The 19594-nt window shown below is 41.4% G+C and overlaps 1 protein-coding gene across 2 annotated transcripts in view; it reads left to right on the forward strand.

Moving 5' to 3' along the window:
* The window catches only part of DPYS (dihydropyrimidinase), a 33754-nt gene extending 23733 nt beyond the window's left edge, over positions 1–10021 (forward strand). For both annotated transcript variants that reach the window (XM_076329253.1, XM_076329254.1), the window contains exons 9-11: positions 6028–6235; positions 8247–8352; positions 9881–10021. In XM_076329253.1, the coding sequence (XP_076185368.1) occupies positions 6028–6235; positions 8247–8321 (283 nt within the window). In that variant the 3' untranslated portion in view covers positions 8322–8352; positions 9881–10021. The remainder of the gene's footprint in view (positions 1–6027; positions 6236–8246; positions 8353–9880) is intronic.
* The last annotated feature ends 9573 nt before the right edge of the window (positions 10022–19594 follow it).

Below are 19594 nucleotides of genomic sequence, written 5' to 3' on the forward strand. Positions count from 1 at the left end.
TGGCTGCGCAGGTAGCAGTGTCTCACCCCATACTCCTTGGGCTCCGCTGGAGTGGCCCTCTTTGGCAGGCCCAGCATGTGCCCCACGTGTGCCAGTGGAGCTGGGCTCAACCCTGAACACAGCAGTGATGACTGCAGCCCCAAGCGCACCGCTCCTGGAGCGGGGTCCCTGATTAGCAGGGAAGGCAGGAGTCCTGAGGTGAGGAGGAGAGGGAGGAAAAGGCCATGTTACTCTGTAATCTACCTGCTATGACATGACTAGGGAAGATGTGGTTTCTAGCCCCTGTTTCCAGTGCGTTGTAGGGGAAACAGTCACTGGATGCAAATCAGTGAGAAGTCAGTGTGCCCCAGTCTGCTGGCATATGTTCCCTCAATGCCTTTGCTTGTGTGTAGATATGTTCATGGATAAATCTTTTGCATTTGTTAGAACCAAAATCTGCAGCCTATGTCTGTCACATTTGTAGTCAAGTCTTCAGCCTCAGAGGCTTAAGTGGGGACAAGTTACAACATTTAAGCACTCTTTGCCAAGCAACTGCCTGTAATTTTTCATAACATAAAAGAGGAAGAAACAAAGATGTTAGCAAATGATTAGAATAAATAATGCTGCAACTGTCTTACTCTTTTGATGAATGAGCATAATTTTGAATACTGAGTGTATGGATAACTGCATCGAGACACAATGAGGCAAAATGAAATAATGTGGCATACAAATATGTATGCATAGGACAAGTATTTTCTGGCATTTTCAATAGCCCCATATTCTTTTGCACCAAATATGTATGCATAGGACAAGTATGTTCTGGCATTTTCAATAGCCCCATATTCTTTTGCACAAGTGCAAGCCTATGCATGCATGAATGTACACTAATTCACTAGAATCAGAGTTTCTGTCAAAGGCCTGTTATCTCAAATTAAAGGGACATGGAGAAAGAAACAATAGGCACAAATTACAGGAAATTCTATTTAAACATAAGAAAGAACTTTTTTTTGCTGTGAGGGTGATCAAACAATGGCACAGGTTGCCCAAAGAGATTGTGGACTCTACATTTTTGGAGGTACTTAAAACCCAACTGGACACAGCCCTGAGAAACCTACTTTAGCTGACCCCTATCGGAGCAGAGGGCTTGGAATAGATGATCTTCCAACCTCAATGACTCTCTGGTTCTCTGAACTGTAACAAAATAAGCCTCTCTGAGAGACCATGATGTATGTTTCCCTAGTAACTTGCTGTCTCACAAAATGTCAGCTGCTCTCTTTAGATAACTGAATCTTAAAAATGTTACCAAAAAAAAAAAAATCTTTCTTATTTTCTCCTTATATAACCTTGCCTTTTTCTCCCCGGTAATCACTTCCAGATCTTCTTTAGTCATTGAATAGACTCATTTGTATTTTCCTCTCTTTTTATGCTTTTCTGCAAGCTTAATTTCTCATTACTGTTTCCCTCCTGCCCGTTATACAGTTTGACAATTTTCACTTCCATCCCATATCAGCTTGGAGTGATTGATAGGACCAGACTGATGGTATTGTTGACAAATGAGTTACTTACCATAATCAGAAAAATAATTTTGTTGTCATTCTCTACCCATCTTAAAATGATGAATTTTAGGAGATATGATTGCATGAAATAAAGATCCCATCCCTCAGATAAGTCATTTTGACTTGGCTCCCAAACATTAACTTCCTACCTCTTCTTGCATCTGTTATTTTATCCACAAATCTCCTCACTTCATATGGCTACTCAAAAGCAATGCTTATTTAAAGATACTGCTTAAGAGGCTAGGAATACAACTTTATGAATAGTTGCTTGCATATATTTGCATGTGCAGTTATTGCAATTCCTTAATATAAAATAGGCCATGGGGTTTTTAATCCACGTTATAGGCTTATAGCTAGCATTTTTGCACATAGATTTTAAGACTTCTTTTTCTTCTCTTTTTCCCCCTCCTTTGCTTTTCTTTTTAATAAAACTGACTCTAACAGTAACAAAGTTCAACTTAATTATCATTATAAATGAGTGGTGGCTCAGGACAGCACAGAAAGATGAACCATCGATTTATTTTTTTCTAGATTTTAGAAAAGCAGGTTAACAATATGGAGAGTTCAAAGGCATCTGAAAGTGATGTGAAGAGGCAACTTGCAAAGGCTGATACTATCCTCAGCAAACTGGCATTTCTCACCTACCCCCAGCTCCGAGAAGCTTAGAGATTCTGCACTGTAAGCGCTGAGAGAAGTTGCTTACAGCTCAAATACTCACTCTTACATAAGTTGGTTTTCTATGGCAGCTGTCAACGAAGCAGTTGTTTTCTCTTCAACAACAGACTCAAGTCATTTTAGCTGCCTTTATTACTATGTTTTAAATTAATTAATTAAGTAATTATAAAATAGGTGTCCTCCCTTTACTGAGATGTTGAACAGCTATTCTTGCCTAAGGGCTATCGACTACAGAATTCCTTCATATTCCTGTGCCTGGAATTTTTCAAGAAAACTGTGAGGTAGGCATCCAATTTCCATTGAAAGTAACTACATTCTTCCTTTTCTTATGCCCCTTTTGAAAATTAAAGTGATAATCCTCACAGCGCTCAAAGTTTAGGTTCTAGAGCTCACTCTAGCCCGACGTCCACCTTCACTGGGCTGATGCAGCTTCATGTCCTATGCATTATGAGGGGTAGAAGATTATTCTAATATCTAATGGTTTCCCTTCATCCGATTCCCCTTCCTGCCTGACTGTAACTCACTATTTAGTATTTCAGGCTCTGACTGAGACGCAGACATATTTATGATGCTCCTGGGTTGTGTTTGACTTGAAATGAAAACTGGTACCTCTAACTCCTTAAAAAAACTTCAGTGCATAACTTTTGAGCTGACCACCTGTACAGTCTTGAATTTCACCCTACAGCTTGCTGCATTAGTCTAATCTGATGCTCTTTTCTAAATTTTAAACTTCAGTTTGTAGTTTATTTGAATATAATATTCTAGGTGTGGCAGTAAAGCCCTTTCTCACATAGAGCATAAATAAATACAGGATTACTAGTCCCTGAATCCTCACACAGTCAGAGAAAATCTGGTAATTGCTCTTAGACTAAAATAATTGCTATTTGACTGTAAATTAGTTGGGCGGAAGCACTGGATTGAAAAAAGACAGTTTCAGAAGCAGTCTTCCTCTTTGGTACTAGAGGAATATCAATTTTTATATTGATAGCCTAAAACCTCTTTGCAAGACAGGTATATTAAAAGCAGCTGAAGTGAATTACATGGAGACACTGATGTAAGTAGGAAAAAACCAGGGCCTGATGTCTCTGCAGTATTCTCTTTGTAGAGGAGAATGTTCTTTTAAATGTTGAAGTAATCATTTTGATCTCAGTCTCCGTTTGAGAAAGGGGTGTCTGAAACAAGAGCCACTGTAATTTATAACCCGAATTAGAAAATTTTACAAATTTTATAAAAAAACTTCCAGTTCAGGATTTTGAAGTCTGGAGTCAGAATCTGCTTTCTGATGTTGGGTAACCCCTTATGTCAGACATCACTTAGGATGCTGGAGACAGCTGTTACGTTATACTTCACTATACTTCGCTATGGTGGCAGAAACCAAACTCTTGGTTTCTTGGATTGTAAGTGGGTTACAGCCATTCTTGCCATCAGCCGAGTGGTTGATAGTGTTCAGACATTTGGAGCAAACATTGGAATTTCACTAAGATTCCCAGCAAGCTGCCTGCTACTGAAATGGCTGATAGAGCAGCAAACAGTCTGTTGCATAAGGTTGCCGAGTTGTGAGCTTCAGACCCAAGCATACCATCTAGTTCTGTTTTAATCGGTTGCTCACTTGCTACCTGAAACTTTCATTGCCATTAATAATGTCAAAGAGTTAAATCTAAACACAGATGAATTTTGGTGATCTCCATGAGGGAGAATGCGCTTCACCTTCAGAAAGGGCAGCGTGATCTAAAGCTTGTTTCAACAGAAAAGTTATAAATGAGTTCTATGTGAGTTTGTTGTTGAGACAAGCTCTGGGAAATGTGTTTTGTCATATTGTAAGGTTTATCTGTACAAATGGATATTTCTTTTAAATGCGCTAACTTCCATTCATTTTGTATCTTTTTATGAAGGACGTACTTACCTCTCAGGCATGTTTACCTCTAGTGATCCTGCTCTAGCACATTTAAACAGCTCACATGTTGAGTTGAAGGATCTTGCTTATTTTTCTGTTTGTTTGCTCAAATTACCTTTTCCATTTTTTTTTCATGTTCCAGTGCTATTGTGCAAATAGATACGATGTATACCCAGAGAATACTAAAGATAATTATATTAGAGTTGTTCTTACTTACTGTTCTAGCAATTGGACCCATAAGGGTAATGCAATAAGCTAGAGGAATGTGTTCACAAACTCTTTGTAGGGCTATTATATAACACCCATGGATAAACCTGTTCAACAGTATTCATAGGACTGGTGAATGAAAGAGACGTCAGATTTCTATTGCTCGCTCTTTCCACTGTGAATCTACAAGATGATGCTGATACTGATGAGCAGGCATGTATAAGTTTTCTGTCCAAGGTGTGCTGAATAAGGAAAAGTTTTTATTCCTATGGGCAGATTGGCCACAGAGAGTATTTCTATGTATATAGCCTTTGAAAAGTCAGTTGCCATCAAGATTTAAATGTAGCCCTTAGTAGAACCAATTTCTCTTAGTTCAACAGAACGATATGAAAGGAAAACTAAGTATCTTTTCACAAATTCTTTTTTCCTCTATACAAGTAAACATTTGACATATTTGCTAAGTGAATACTTTTGAAAATGGTTATACTTGAAGAAAGATACAGATTTTGTTGTGGTTTTCTTATTTTGAGAAGGATGTTAACTGAAGTTTTAAAAAATTCTTCTCCAAATAGATCAATATTTTAATCTATTAATATTTCATATTAGTTTTGACTTTGATAATTCTTTTGCAAAAGATGTAGTCTCTGAAATAATGTTAATGCTACATATGCATGATAGGTTTTTGATTGTGTGAGCACCCATTCTGGAAAATTCTGACTGCTAGCCAAAAGCATGAAGCTTCCTTCCTTTCAGAAATCACAGATGACAATAAAGTTATAAACTCTCCAAATTATAAAAAAAAATTAAAATGTCTGTAGATTGGAAAAATGAAGTTAATAAAATAATTAATAATCTTGCAGCCCATTTTAGATACAGTAGATAGTAAGTAGCTCAGTAGGGAAAATAGATAGTAAAGGAAGTATACACAGCCTTCACTTCCAGATGCTAATGTCAGCTCTAGCATTGGGTCTGCCTTTAATGTAGCCAGTTAGGGTTGGAGAAATTGGCTAGAAAAATGGTGATCATAAAGAATGACGTCTGTCCATAAAGAAAGCAATAATACCGTAGCTCAAATTAGTGCTGTTGAGGTCTAAAATTGTAATTTGCTAATACCCTTGTAGGAAAGGTATGTAGAAGTGTGATGTTGTCATTATTTAGCAGCATCGAGATATTTGGGCTGTCAGTCACCAGATCAATCCAGCTCACATTAAGAGTTACCAAAATTCATTACCATCTCCTGACTTTCCAGTGAAATAGTCTTTGTCTTATTCGTGAGTCTCAATCTTTGAAACATTGCAGCCATACTTTTCAAACTTGAAATTGCAAGTCATTCTAGCTAAAAGGTCAGAGCTTTTTCTGACCTTACCATGCATAGATATTTGCTTGACAAGACAGAATGAAATCATGTTATCCAAATAAAATGTTACAACCTGATTTTTTTCCTACTAATCTCTTTCTAGTGGAAAATTTTGCGTTTCAAGGCTGCAGGGTTCTGTCCTTTTAACTCCCTCTTCATTCTTTTGAAATGCAATTACTGTTCAATGAAATCTTAATGCTCTACCCTATTTTTACAGCTGTTCCATGATGTACTGTACAATGTCATAGTTTAATAATGCTGCTAATTTTTCTTCCTTTATCAATTTCTCAAAATTTTATAATGAAGCAAAATGCAAGGATCTCAGTAATTTTGGGTGTTGTTTTGTTTTGTAAACACAGGACAATATCTGCAAAGACACATCACCAGGCCAACAACTTCAATATATTTGAAGGAATGATCTGCCACGGAGTACCAGTTGCGACAGTTTCAAGAGGCAAAGTGGTTTATGAAGGCGGAGCTTTCAGTGTCACAGCCGGAGAAGGCAAATATGTCTCCCGTCCACCATTCCCTCCATATGTCTACAAACGAGTCAGGCAGCGGGAGCAGGTTAATTAAACTAATAAATCTCTGCGGTGCTTTGTACAACATGAGGGTAACTAGCTCTTAGGAAGAGAGGTTTGGGGATTCAATGGTAATTTCCCTTACTAATCAAAATCTGCCAAGGTGGGAGGAAATGAAACTAAGGACTCAATTTTTATTGCTCTTTATCTTACAGAAAAATATCATAGACTGGCTCCCACTCTTAGGGTACTCTGTACAGCTCGTAGACTAAGCCTGGGTACTTTTTAATAAACACGTCCCACCTGCAATAAAAGGGGACAAAGTTTTGCTTATGGGTAATGTGACTAACTGCTAGATTTCATCACTGATTTCACTGCAAATCAGAGAGGCTTAACATCATATGCAGGAAGAAATCTTATACTGAAGAAGAGATCAATACTTTTCTAACACTTTCATGGATCAGATGTTTGGAGCTAAACCCTGTAGAATATTGAACGCTTGGCTCTGTTCCAGCAAGAATGTGTTAAAAGCTGAACATGTGCAAAGTGCACTGCTGGACCAAGCAAGATAGCTCTGTTCAAGCTCTTGCTCTATATTTTTTTTTAAAGAGAAATATTGCAAAATACATGAAGATTGAATTTTCAGTGCCTATGTACCATGCAAGCATTTGTGAAGAATGCTTTTGAGTCCTTAGTGTTACTTATTGTGGGTAGGATTTTCAAAAGCACCCAGACTAAGTATATTTGAAAATCATAACCTGAATCGGTGGGATTCACTGCAGGATCTAAAAGTTGAATCAGACTAGCGTCAATGTGAGATATGGCCCATTGAAATGGTTCCAACATAACTCTGTGTGTTTCTTCCTGCTGTTGTCTTGATGGACTGAGAAAGGCATGTAAAAGTGGCTGAGTGAGCCTTTCCTCCACACTTTCACAGGAGTTAGTGGGCTAGCTGCAAGTTGATACACATAATACAGTGGATAGGCAGGGAATTCCCCTCATGAGCACCCAGTTTTTCCATGGAAACTAAGAACAGAAAACAGATGATTGCATTTTGGGATTTTCCAAACATAAAGGAACACATGGGTTTTTTGTACCAGTATGAGTCAGTGTAAATTAGATAAACTACAGATATTTTCACTTGCATTATGTTAGCATCTAACTATGCTGTTTCTACTTTGCTTTGTATTTTGAAACCAGATTCCTCATTTAAATCTGTCCAGAAATTTTCTATATTCTATTCACCTTTTTAATGTGAATGAAGGTTAATGTTTCTAGGGGAAAGGAAGGGTGAAGAAAATAATCTGTGCCTGGACTTCCCAGACCTAGTAGAAAAGCAAACCAGTAGTCCTAACTGTGAATTTGTCCAGAGAAAAGATCTTCCCTTTCCACTGAACATTTAACTGAATTTAAACAATTGCTCCAAAGGTCATGCAGTTCCATGGCCAGCTGCAGATAAGATTGTCTCACAGGCTAAATAGTGAGAACTGCTCATCTACGGTAGACTGATTCTGCATTTTTAATCTAGATAGATTCTCTTTGCGGTGTTCCTCTTAGAAATCATTGTCCTTTGGATCTATCTTCAGTGGGATATGTATCATGCACAAAGTCATATGTGCCTGTGAGTCTATTTAATCCACTGGACATTGAAGATATTTGGTACTTTGTTAATGAGGGCTGCTTATTATTATAGCACTTTCTTTGTTGTGCAATGTTGATCCCTCTGACTTTTAATGCAAAACAAATGCCAGGTAGTGGTAATAGAAACTAGCTGTTGAAACCAGATTTGTACTGGCATTACACCAGCAAAAACTTGGGGCATTCCTTTTCATGTAAGAGAACATCCTGCAGTTACTAAATGCCCCTGATGAAAGCTGAGAACTGAACAGTTTAATCCCAGTGTAAGGGATCTTTTCAAGAGAGAGGTTTGATGAAAGTGTTGGGATGCATAACATACAAAGCTGGGTTATCATAGGACTGCTATTTTCATTGTGTACAATTAGCAATTGCAAGAGAAAGACAAGTAATAGTGAAAGATTTGAAATACTTTATTGCAGGTCTGTCAGCCTGTTCCTGTTAAGAGAGCACCATATACAGACGTGGTCTCAGGAACATCCGTCACACCAAAATAATAGGCTCATTCCCCACTTTTGGCTCTTGCAGGTAACTGTCTCTTTTGATTAGTGAAAACTACTTTACTTAATGCTTCTCTGAAATTTCAAGAAAACAAAAGTGCAGCAGGCCATCTAGCTTGTGACAGGCTTGTCTGAAATAAGCCCTCTCAGAAGCTGAGTTGTCTTGGTATCTTTAAATTTGATGAAAATGTGTGGCAACCCAAGTATGGAGGACCTCTTTCTGCTTGGAGCCTCATTTCAAAAGTTCAGTTGAGAGAAGCAAGTAGAGTTTAACTGCTAGACTGAGACATGGGTATGAAGGCCCTTAGAAAACCTGAGTTCAGTTAGCACCAGGAGTACAAACAAAGCATAAATGTTTGGCTTGCAAATTTACAGAAAAAAACCCAAAAACAGCTTGATGTGAAAAATTACATTCTCTAGTGTCCCTGTGTAACAGACAATAACTCTCCACCAATTGTGCTGTTTGGGTTAAGCTGATAGATCTGTTTTGCAAGGACTACAGCTGTCTTCATGCAGTAGAGGCGCTGCTGTCAATGCCAGCAGTGGTCTAATGGGTGGTTGAGCTGCTGTAAGGCTCAGTGCTGCTAAGGCTCAGTGCTGCTTAACGGGGGAATAACATCAGGCATCTCCCCTTCCCTCCTCTCCAGCATGCACAGCGCGTAGCTTGGTTATTGACACTCCCTCACCTGTATATGCCCTGCTGCTCGGTAGATCTTTCTGTGGGCTGATTTACTTGCTAAGCCAGTAGAAAACAGTTAGCTTCCTTTTTCTGGGTTAGTTTTCTGTTGGCTTAGTGAACTGAATCTCAGAAGAACCTAGCAATGATCAATGCAGTGCAACATATGGGTGGGATAAGGCAGCTGGGGAGAAGGACTAGGCGACACCACCTCACTCTTTAACTGTTTAACAAGCAGAAGAAATGCTTCAGGAAAAACTAAGAGAACTAGGTGAGACCTTCAGCAAGCACAATTGAGACATGATGCTGCTGTATGCCAGCTGCAGCTGAAATGTTGTCTGCTATAGCATGGGAGTTGATTAATATGGGTCGGGGGGGACAGTGAGTGGCAGTAAACATGACAAAATCCAGGCTGAGTTTTTGGGTGCATATATGTACCAACAATGAGATCAGCTAGTTTGAGAAATTATTTCCCAATAGATGGATGTAAAGCCCCAGTTCGCACCTCACAGAAAATGGGTCTGTTCTTAGTACTAATTAATATGAGGACAGGAACAAACCTGCAATGGTGGGAGGGTGAAGTTAGCTTTTCCACATTTCATTGTATCATTCCTTTAAAGCTACCTCACAGTGAACCTCATCCAGGGCATTAGTAGCAGCAACTGAGTGCAGCATGCTGTTTGTTTTCCTCTGTCATAAGGGAGAAAGCTTTTGTAATAGAGAGGAGTAAAGGCTAAAGTTGCAATAGAGTGAGGGAGCAATAATCATTCTTTTTAGCTCCTACCACTCTTTCTCCATTATTACCTCTCTGAGTGACAAATTGCAAAGCAGAGATTTTCTTTTGAAAGATTATATCATATTGTCTTTTTCTTCTCTGTAGATAAAAGCAAATGAAAATGACCCTGCTGTCCCCACCAAAGCAGTGCATTCTGGGTCCAACAATCAGTCCACAATCAACTTCTCAAGAGCCAACGTGAAACGACAGTAACCAATAAACATTATACTGGGCTTCTGCATGAAAGTTGTCATTGCAATTTCTCTTCAAAAGGAATTTTGTTATTAGAACTGGAAAATTCTTTTTAGAAAATGGAGTAATAATAAAATAACTACAATTATAATGTGGCAGCAGCTCTGTAGGTTCTTACAAGTAAGTAAGTTTGGGGATGGCATTTCTTAATATTTATTTTAGAAGGTATCAGCCAACCTATAAAGTCAAAGCAATGAGCAATGGCCTTTAAGCACATTTTCTTCATTCTTGCTCTGTTAGGTCACAGGAGATGAATCCTAATTCTCTAATTTCATGTTAGGAAGATCTCTGTTGTGTTTAGCAATGCAGAGAATTCTGATAGCAGATGCTGAATTTGATTTTTTGTTTTTCCCTTCCTGGAAGGGGTCAGGTACAGAAAAATGCTGATTCAGGGGAACTGTCAGTATTTTAGAGCTGCTGCTATATTTTGTCCCTGCCAGCTGCACAGCCAAGCGTTTATTGGTGTGTTCAAGTGTTTCCTTTGTTACACCCTACGCAAACCTATGCTAACCGAACTGATGAACTCACCTACAATACTGTTTTGTGTTCTGGCTTTATGGAGAGACACATACCCATAACTTGAAGGCTTGTGAAGTGGGATCACCAGAGCAAGAGCATAATGCATTAATTTCAAAAAACTTTTTTTACTGAAAATGTGAGTTTTTTCCTGATGTAACTAATACTTTGTGGTTTTTTGTAGGATAGGATTCCTAATTTAAAAAAAATCTCATTTGCTCAATTTATCTGATTTCCCATTTGGGAGGTAATTGTATTCTTAGAACCATGACTCTGTTACCATGTCTAGACAGGTTTTGCCTCAGAAACCTAGAATGTTGTTTAAAGTTGCATTTTCACGTGTGATAGCCCTTCTTTTTGAGCAACTGTCACTGGGGCATATTTAAGAGAGAAATGAGGCCCACACAAAAACACCTGTACAGTGTTTTGTCATATATTGTCCTATATGTAGAAGCAGTATAACCTGTACTTCTGGGCAACCCATGGGCCAAACAGGCACAGAAAGACATTCATATTTTAAGACAGGCACAGAAAGCATATGATAATTATTGTTATTTTTAATTTGACAGTGGAAGGCAGACTTGTAGTTCCTGCTACATTCATAGGCATACAGTGATGTATGAACTTGTATGAGAAACAAACTTCTACTAGATCTGTAGTTCTTGTCTCTCTAAATAGCAAAGGAGAATTTTTCTTTGTGAGATGATGGAGGATAATCATGGGGATGTTCAGGAAGAGCTAGCAGAGGTTCCCATTTCTTGGCTTGTCTTTGGGGTGGCAGAACAGCAGAACCAGGCATCCAGCACTATTACAATGACTGTTACAAGGGAATGGGGTTCACTGTTCAATGTAGACTTCTATACTGCAATGGTCTGCATCTGAGTTTGTTGTCTAGTCTCACTCTGTAATCAACAGAGAGAAAGGTGCTTCTGGAACACTATTCATCGCTGCATCAAGATCTAAAACAGGCTAGATGAACCTATCCAGAGTTGTTCTCCTTTGGGATGAGATGAGTAGTTTTCTTGCAATGCCAATTTGTCTCCACTGACTACAAAGAGAATACAGTGTGACTATGGTGCAGATGTCTACTGTGCAGCCGCCTTCCACCTAGCCCGTCTTTGCCTCTCAGAACTGGAACTTTCTGGTATGAAGGATGCCTGTCTTGTCTTATGTTTTGTCTCGTTAAGAGTGCATGTCAACCATGAATCCATTCTTTTTAATTAATCTTTTGCTACCTTGGAAGAAGAGCAGAAATTTGGGAAGAGTAGGGGAAAAAGCAGGGAGGAGAAGGGACCTATTTTTACTTTTAATAATAACTTATATTTGTGTGGAGTCTTTCATCTGAGGCTTCAGGTTTTAACAATTATTAGAGCCTTGCAATTGCATGATATACCTGTGAGACAAGTAAATGTAATTAGAGTAAGTTTACAGTTGTGAGAACTATGGATGCTCAAAGCTCTGAAATCACTCAAGTGATTGAATATATGTAGTTGCCTGATGTTTAACATCCAGTGTTGGCTTAAGTGAGTTGCTCAAGGCCAAAATGACTCAATTATAACAGAAATGAAACCCAGGAGTAAAGGCTGCCAGTCCTTTGGATACTGTGGACATGCCCAGGACTTCCAAATGTCCTTTGGGCTCTTGGGACACCTACTGAGATCATAGAATCATAGAATCATAAAATCATTGAGGTTGGAAAAGACCTCTAAGATCATCGAGTCCAACTGTCGACCCAACACCACCATGTCCACTAAACCATGTCCCTAAGTGCCTCATCTACACGTCTTTTAAATACCTCCAGGGATGGGGACTCAACCACTTCCCTGGGCAGCCTGTTCCAATGTTTCACCACTCTTTCAGTAAAGAAATTTTTCCTTATATCCAATCTAAACCTCCCCTGGCGCAACTTGAGGCCATTTCCTCTCGTCCTATCGCTTGTTACTTGGGAAAAGAGACCGACACCCACCTCGCTACAACCTCCTTTCAGGTAGTTGTAGAGAGCGATGAGGTCTCCCCTCAGCCTCCTTTTCTCCAGGCTGAACAGTCCCAGTTCCCTCAGCCGCTCCTCATAAGACTTGTTCTCCAGACCCCTCACCAGCCTCGTTGCCCTTCTCTGGACACGCTCCAGCACCTCAACATCCTTCTTGTAGTGAGGGGCCCAAAACTGAACACAGTATTCGAGGTGAGGCCTCACCAGGGCCGAGTACAGGGGCATGATCACTTCCCTACTCCTGCTGGCCACACTAGTTCTGATACAGGCCAGGATGCCATTGGCCTTCTTGGCCACCTGGGCACACTGCCGGCTCATGTTCAGCTGGCTGTCAACCAGCACCCCCAGGTCCTTTTCCGCCAGGCAGCTTTCCAGCCACTCTTCCCCAAGCCTGTAGCGCTGCATGGGGTTGTTGTGGCCGAAGTGCAGGACCCGGCACTTGGCCTTGTTGAACCTCATACAGTTGGCCTGGGCCCATCGATCCGGCCTGTCCAGGTCCCTCTGCAGAGCCTTCCTACCCTCCAGCAGATCAACACTCCCGCCCAACTTGGTGTCGTCTGCAAACTTACTGAGGGTGCACTCGATCTCCTCATCCAGATCATCGATAAAGATACTGAACAAGACCGGCTCCAAACCTGAGCCCTGGGGAACACCGCTCGTGACCGGCCGCCAACTGGATTGAACTCCATTCACCACAACTCTCTGGGCCCGGCCGTCCAGCCAGTTTTTTACCCAGTGCAGAGTCCACCTGTCTAAGCCGTGAGCCGCCAGCTTCTCGAGGAGAATGCTGTGGGAGACGGTGTCAAAGGCCTTGCTGAAGTCCAGGTAGACCACATCCACAGCCTTTCCCTCATCCACTAGGCGGGTCACCTGGTCATAGAAGGAGATCAGGTTGGTCAAGCAGGACCTGCTTCTCACGAATCCGTGCTGGCTAGGCTGGATCCCCTGGTTGTCCTGCTCATGCCTTGTGAGTGCCCTCAAGATGAACCGCTCCATAATCTTCCCCAGCACCGAGGTCAGGCTGACAGGCCTGTAGTTCCCCGGATCCTCCTTCCGGCCCTTCTTGTGCATGGGCGTCACATTGGCAAGCCTGGATCAAAGTGTTACAAAAGACTGCAGATCATGAAAGCCCAAAGGAACAAAGTTAGTGATTTTTCTAACAACATGTTTACACAGTGTGATAACAGCAAGTAGTTTTATGAGTTATATATACACCCATTTTGTGAACTGAGCTCTCCAAACCATGGAACTGTATTATCTGTGGAAAAATGTATGATCTTTTTAGGTTTCCTACAGATTTTTATTAGATTAGAAACGAGGAAGCTTCTCCCTGTACAATTAGGGGAGTTCCTGATCCCTATGTTGGTATTTACTGCTCTGTACCATGGATTATAGTCCTCATAGGGGGTATCCTTTGGATTTTGTTCTTAACAAATGCCTACTTTTTAATTCCAATGACTGTTTTAACTATTGTGCAGATGTCATGGAAAAAAATACCTGCATATTGTGAACTGGAATTTACACCAAAGCATCTGCTGTATTTTTATGTCCTTGAGTGCAACAAGTTATTGAGCCTGTCAGGTTTGTGAAATTTGTAAGTATTTGTTTTGCCATGACACATGCGGGCCCTAGTACCTGAATCCTGCCTCTAGCCGGGATAATGGCCGAGTAACGGCCCTTGAGAAACTGTGTGACATCAAAAAGTATTTCAGCTGTGCTATTCAGGCACTACTACTAAAGTTGAGACTGTCAGGCTCCAAATCCCTGCGGTCCTTGTTCTTTTTCCACTTATGTGGGGCACACTATGATGGTGGGATCTTCACAGGGATATAATTTTGGGACTGCCCAGGTCCCTATTCCAAAACACCAGTATTGAGTCATAGCAGAGCCAAACATAGTAGGATGTTTTTTCTAGAAGGCATATAGTTAATTTGGGATGAAATGGGATTATAAAACGCATTTATGTCAGCACAGGTCCTGAACTGGAGCACTGAAAGGAGCACTGAGGGGTCTTTCAGTCCTGCCTCAGTCTCTAGACCCTGACAAGACTTCTGAATTTGTCCTACAACCTCATCTCAGCTATCGCTTGCTCGTTACATTCTCACAAAGTTGTTGCTGGGGCTGTGCTATAACTGTAGTCCTAAAACAGCAGATGCCCCACACATTAGGTTGGAAAGCTGGTTTAGAGATTACTTTTGCAGCACAGTTTCCTTGAGCCTTTCACAGGGAAGTAAGACAACAATTGTTTTCCCAGATGTTTGAACCCTACCTCATTTAGCCACACTCCTCAGGCTTCTCCAGCGCCTACTGAGAAAAATGTTTGCTTTCTTCGATTCTTCCTTCTGTCTGTTGGTCACTCAGCGAGAGTAGACTATCTCTGATTGCTTCGAGAGGTGGCATTGCTGCATTAAAACCCTTTTTCTCCATTAAACCCCTTTTTCTCTGAAGCAATACATCTCAGTACAGAGGAGCTGAGGATCTGTTTTGTCAAGGCTGAAACACAGAACAACCTTTCCTTGCTTAGTGCTTCTCATTGGGATTCTGCTGGTTTCCCCTCTGGTCTTGTATGGAAACGTGAAGACTCAAATACATTTTTAAAGTAAGGAAAAAAACTCCATTAACCATACTTTTATCACTCTCCCCAGCCAGAGAAATTCGGGATCTTTAGTACCCCATTCTCCCTGGTGACGTGGATTCCAGGGGCAGGAGCAGAGAAGGAATTTGGGAGATCTGATCCTGGCATACCTAACATTGCTTTCATCCCCATCATTTGCCAGAGAAATCCTCATATGGCCAGTATGCGTTTATTGCCCGGTTGTCTGATGGCTATCATTTCACTGCCTGTGAAGAGCTCATGGCTGTGGTGCAAACACCTACACCTGCAGTGCTTCTCTCTTCAGCCTGAAGTACCAGGGGGTCTCTGCAGAGAGTAGCAATACTGGGGTATGTAGCTTTACTGGGCCACTGGAGGGCAGGGCTGGTATTATGTATCAGGAATGAGATGAGAAGGAAGTTACTCTCATGCACCGCAGCACTCGTGAAGCACGCTCACGTATTTTGAAGTCTGTACTCATGAAGTCGACAATAACATCCCCATTTTCAGGCTTTATTTCATCATCAGCAAAGAGTGATCCTTTGATCCTTACTTTCCACTTTTGCAATGCAAAACAGAACTAGAGGAAAAGCTTTGCCTATTAATTTCTTCTTTAACTGCAAGCATCTTTGGGCTATTTAAACTGTCATGAAAACAAAGTGAGTCAGTGTGACAATATTGACAGAGCTGGGATCAGAGTGAAAGCACTTGTAAACCCAGCATCCTCTGACTTTGCACACCCAGCTGCCCACACGAAATGCTGCAACAGAACTAGCACCAAGGAAAAAAAGCCTTTGGCTTAGCTATGCCGAAAGCTAAGTTCGGGGGTACAGGGTGGTGATGAGGAGAGTTCCATAAACACGGTTGTTGAAAGGAAACGGCCTCGTTTGTATTGAGCTTCAGGAGGGTCAGGAGCACTAGCATGTCTCTCTGAATAATCTTCACAAGACAATCAGGTCAGCCTTTCATTAATTTTGCAAACCAAATTTTGTCCAAATGGGGGATTTTTCACAGTAAATCAAACAGCTGCCACACTAGTGAAGGACATTTAAAAAGGAAGTTGAGCTCTGCTGTGAGCTGGGGGAAGGAAAGGGATGAATGAGTCAAAAGCCAAATCCAGACTTCTCCTCAGACTCTTGTTCTGAGTGCTGGTGGTATATGAATACATTTCTGACAAGCCCTAGAGAGGCAGTTAGAGACAATGTCCAGTAACGTGAAAGATATTAAAAATGTCCATTAAGCCAATAAATGAATAAATAAAACCTTTAATTTCAACTGTACCTGTAGTTCACTTGTGCTCAGCAGAAAGAAAAAATGCATGCTTTTATGTACAGGGAAGAATGATCTATTGGGGCAGAAGAAAACATACAGAAAGAGGAAAGAAGACTTTGAATGACAAAGACAGGGGAAAAGAGCCAAAATAAAATGTAGGAAATGTGATGAGAGGGTAGGCAAGAAGAGGAACAGAAATAATTGTTGATGGAATACTGTTTTTTTTATTGTAACTTGTAGACTTTAAAAAGGAAGAGAAAAGAACAATGTAATCGTGTGGTTGAGGGGTATGGTAAACAGAGAGGCCAAAGGGAATAGCTGAACAACTTGCAGAGGAGACAGCTGAAGATAAACAAACATCCAGACTTCCCCAGCTCACAGGACAGAAACAAATGGGAGAAAACAGAAGCCAAGTAAGGTCTGCAGAGAATGAGAGGTATGTCTCAGTGTAATGCCAAGGGAGAGACAGACCTGCCTTTTCATCTGTACAGCTGAAGAGGACCTCAGTTTACTGGGCATTTCTTCTACTCTCTTCTCAACCACAGGGCAGCTGAAGGAATAGACCTAATACTGGATTGGGGTAAGAACTGTTCTACCACTGAGATAAACCTTAATGTCTTTGAGGCACTGAAGCTGAATTTGATTTAGAATTTTAAAAAAATGTGCAGAATGTGCCATTTTCCCTGGTACCCCTGGTTTAGGGAGATCGGGAAGAGCAAACTTGCCTCCTTTGTCTGCCATCCAGCTCACCTCCAGCACATGGGTATGCATGTGTATAGTTACAGAAGCAAACTGCATTAGTCCACTCAAGTGCGTGACTCCAGTATGAGTGTAATGACAACAATATTTGTGAGGTGGCACCCTGGTTCTGGCACAGCACATTCACAAATTAACACAAGCTTTTGCTGTGCATGTCTAATATGTTTTCTTCAATGCTTCCTGTAAAAGTCACCACAGAGTGGCTGAGGCTGGCAGGCACCTCTGAAGATATCTACTCCAACCCTGCTGCTCTGAGTTGCTCAGAGCCATGACTAGTTGGGTTTTGAGTATCTCCAAGTATGGAAACTCCATAACCTCTCTGGGCATCCTGTTCCAGTGTTTAACCACTCTCACAGTAAAAAAAAATTTTCTTATGTTTATGCAATATCCCGGTCAGGTTCCTGGCCTTTATGTTTGGAAATGTCTTCCAGGGGAAATTGCTCCATCACCTTCCCACAGATTGAGGTGAGGCTGACAAACGTGTGGTTTCACAGATCCTCCTTCTTGCCTTTCTTGAAGATGGGAGTGACATTCGCTTTCTTCCAGTACTCAGGAACCTCTGTTGATCACTGTGACCTTTCAAACATAATTGAGAGTCACCTCACAGTGACACCAGCCAGCACCTTCAGCACCCATGGGTGCTTCCCATCATGTCCTATGGGCTTAAGTATGTCCAGTGTGTTTAAGTGCTTTCTAACCATGTCATCCTTCATGGGGGTAAGTCTTCCTTGTTCCAGAATTTCCCTCTGGTCTGAGGGGCCTGGTGTGGCTGAAGGTCAGTCTTACCTGCAAAGACCAAGACAAAGAAACCTTGGGCTTTTCCATGTCCTTTGTCACTAGGAGTGGGGTCAAGCATCTAGGTAAAATGTTTACAAGAGCTGAACATTTTGTACTGAATTACAATTAGCTTCCCAAGAAGGATTGCCTTTTATCACTGCCATGACTCTTGCCAATTTGAGGGAGCAAGCTAAGCAATACTCAGTAAGTTGCCCTGCCAGTTAGTGGTGGGAGTCCCAGCGTTCAGGTACAACACTGTTTTGTAAACCCTTCAAGGTCTCACCTATCCTACCAAAGAATAATGGCTCTTTTTCATAATCAGTCATTCCCACTAGGTTTCATTCCCTTAAGTAAATACAAAGTACAGACATGGTATTGTCCTGAGAGTGTACTCCCGAATTCAAACTCCTAACACATTTAGGCATCTATCCCAACCATTGACCCCCATCTGAGTCATTTCAATGAACTATTCCTGTGTGCTGCAAAGCTTTCCCTTGCTGCTTGCAGAACAACAGAGAAATGGTATGCTGGGTGGCTACACACCATCAAACAGGAAAGGCAAGAAACTCCAAGAGAAATTTTGCCCCCTGATGCCAAGTGAAGCCAGTAGTGTTTTGTGGTAATGCTGTCAATCAGACCTGCCCCCGCCTTTGGGTGTTGTAATCAGTAGGAGATCAGGGCTTCTTACCACCTTGTCCTTTGGGACTGAAAGGAGCACATCCAACTCCTACCAGCAATGAACTTGTCGGGACTCAGCCAACAATGCTCAGCTCTTGCTGACATTTAACTCCTTTTCCCCTTTCATCTGCAATGATAACAAGAGTGAAGGAATACATCCCCTTGTCAGTAGTACCTGGACAATTTGTGAAAACAAATTTATAGCACCCTTTATTTTACTCCTTTTTCACCAGGATGCTTTTTGCTGCTGGTCCTTGACGGTAGTACCTGGGTGTCCTGGTTTTGGCAGGGATAGAGTTAATTTCCTTCCTAGTAGCTGGTACAGTGCTGTGGTTTGTGTTTTGGATTTAGGATGAGAACAATGTTGATAACACACCGATGTTTTAGTTGTTGCTAGGTAATGCTTACACTAGGCAAGGACTTTTCAGCTTGCCATGCTCTACCGACTGAGAAGGCTGGAGGTGCACAAGAAACTGGGAGGGGGCACAGCTGGGACAGCTGACCCAAACTGGCCAAAGGGACATTCCATACCATGTGACGTCATGCTCAGTACATAAACTGGGGAAAGCTGGCTGGGGGGGCCGCTGCTCGGGGACTGGCTGGGCATCGGTCGGCGGGTGGTGAGCAATTGCATTGTGCATCATTTGCTTTGTATATTATTATTATTATCATTATTACATTATTATTATTGTTATCATTATTTTATTTCAATTATTAAACTGTTTTTATCTCAACCCACGAGTTTTTCTCACTTTTACTCTTCCAATTCTCTCCCCCATCCCACCGCGGGGGGGGCGTGAGCGAGCAGCTGTGTGGTGCTCAGTTACCGACTGAGGTTAAACCACGACACTTTAGCAAAAGAGGACATAGCCAGGCCATTCAGAGACATTCAGCACAACCCTCAATAATGCATGGCATTAATCTAGCAATTTCTAGAGACAAATTGTTGGCAAACTGGCAACCTGAACCACCTGTGTCCATG

The sequence above is a fragment of the Aptenodytes patagonicus genome, chromosome 2, assembly GCF_965638725.1.
Source record: "Aptenodytes patagonicus chromosome 2, bAptPat1.pri.cur, whole genome shotgun sequence".
Taxonomy (NCBI): domain Eukaryota; kingdom Metazoa; phylum Chordata; class Aves; order Sphenisciformes; family Spheniscidae; genus Aptenodytes; species Aptenodytes patagonicus.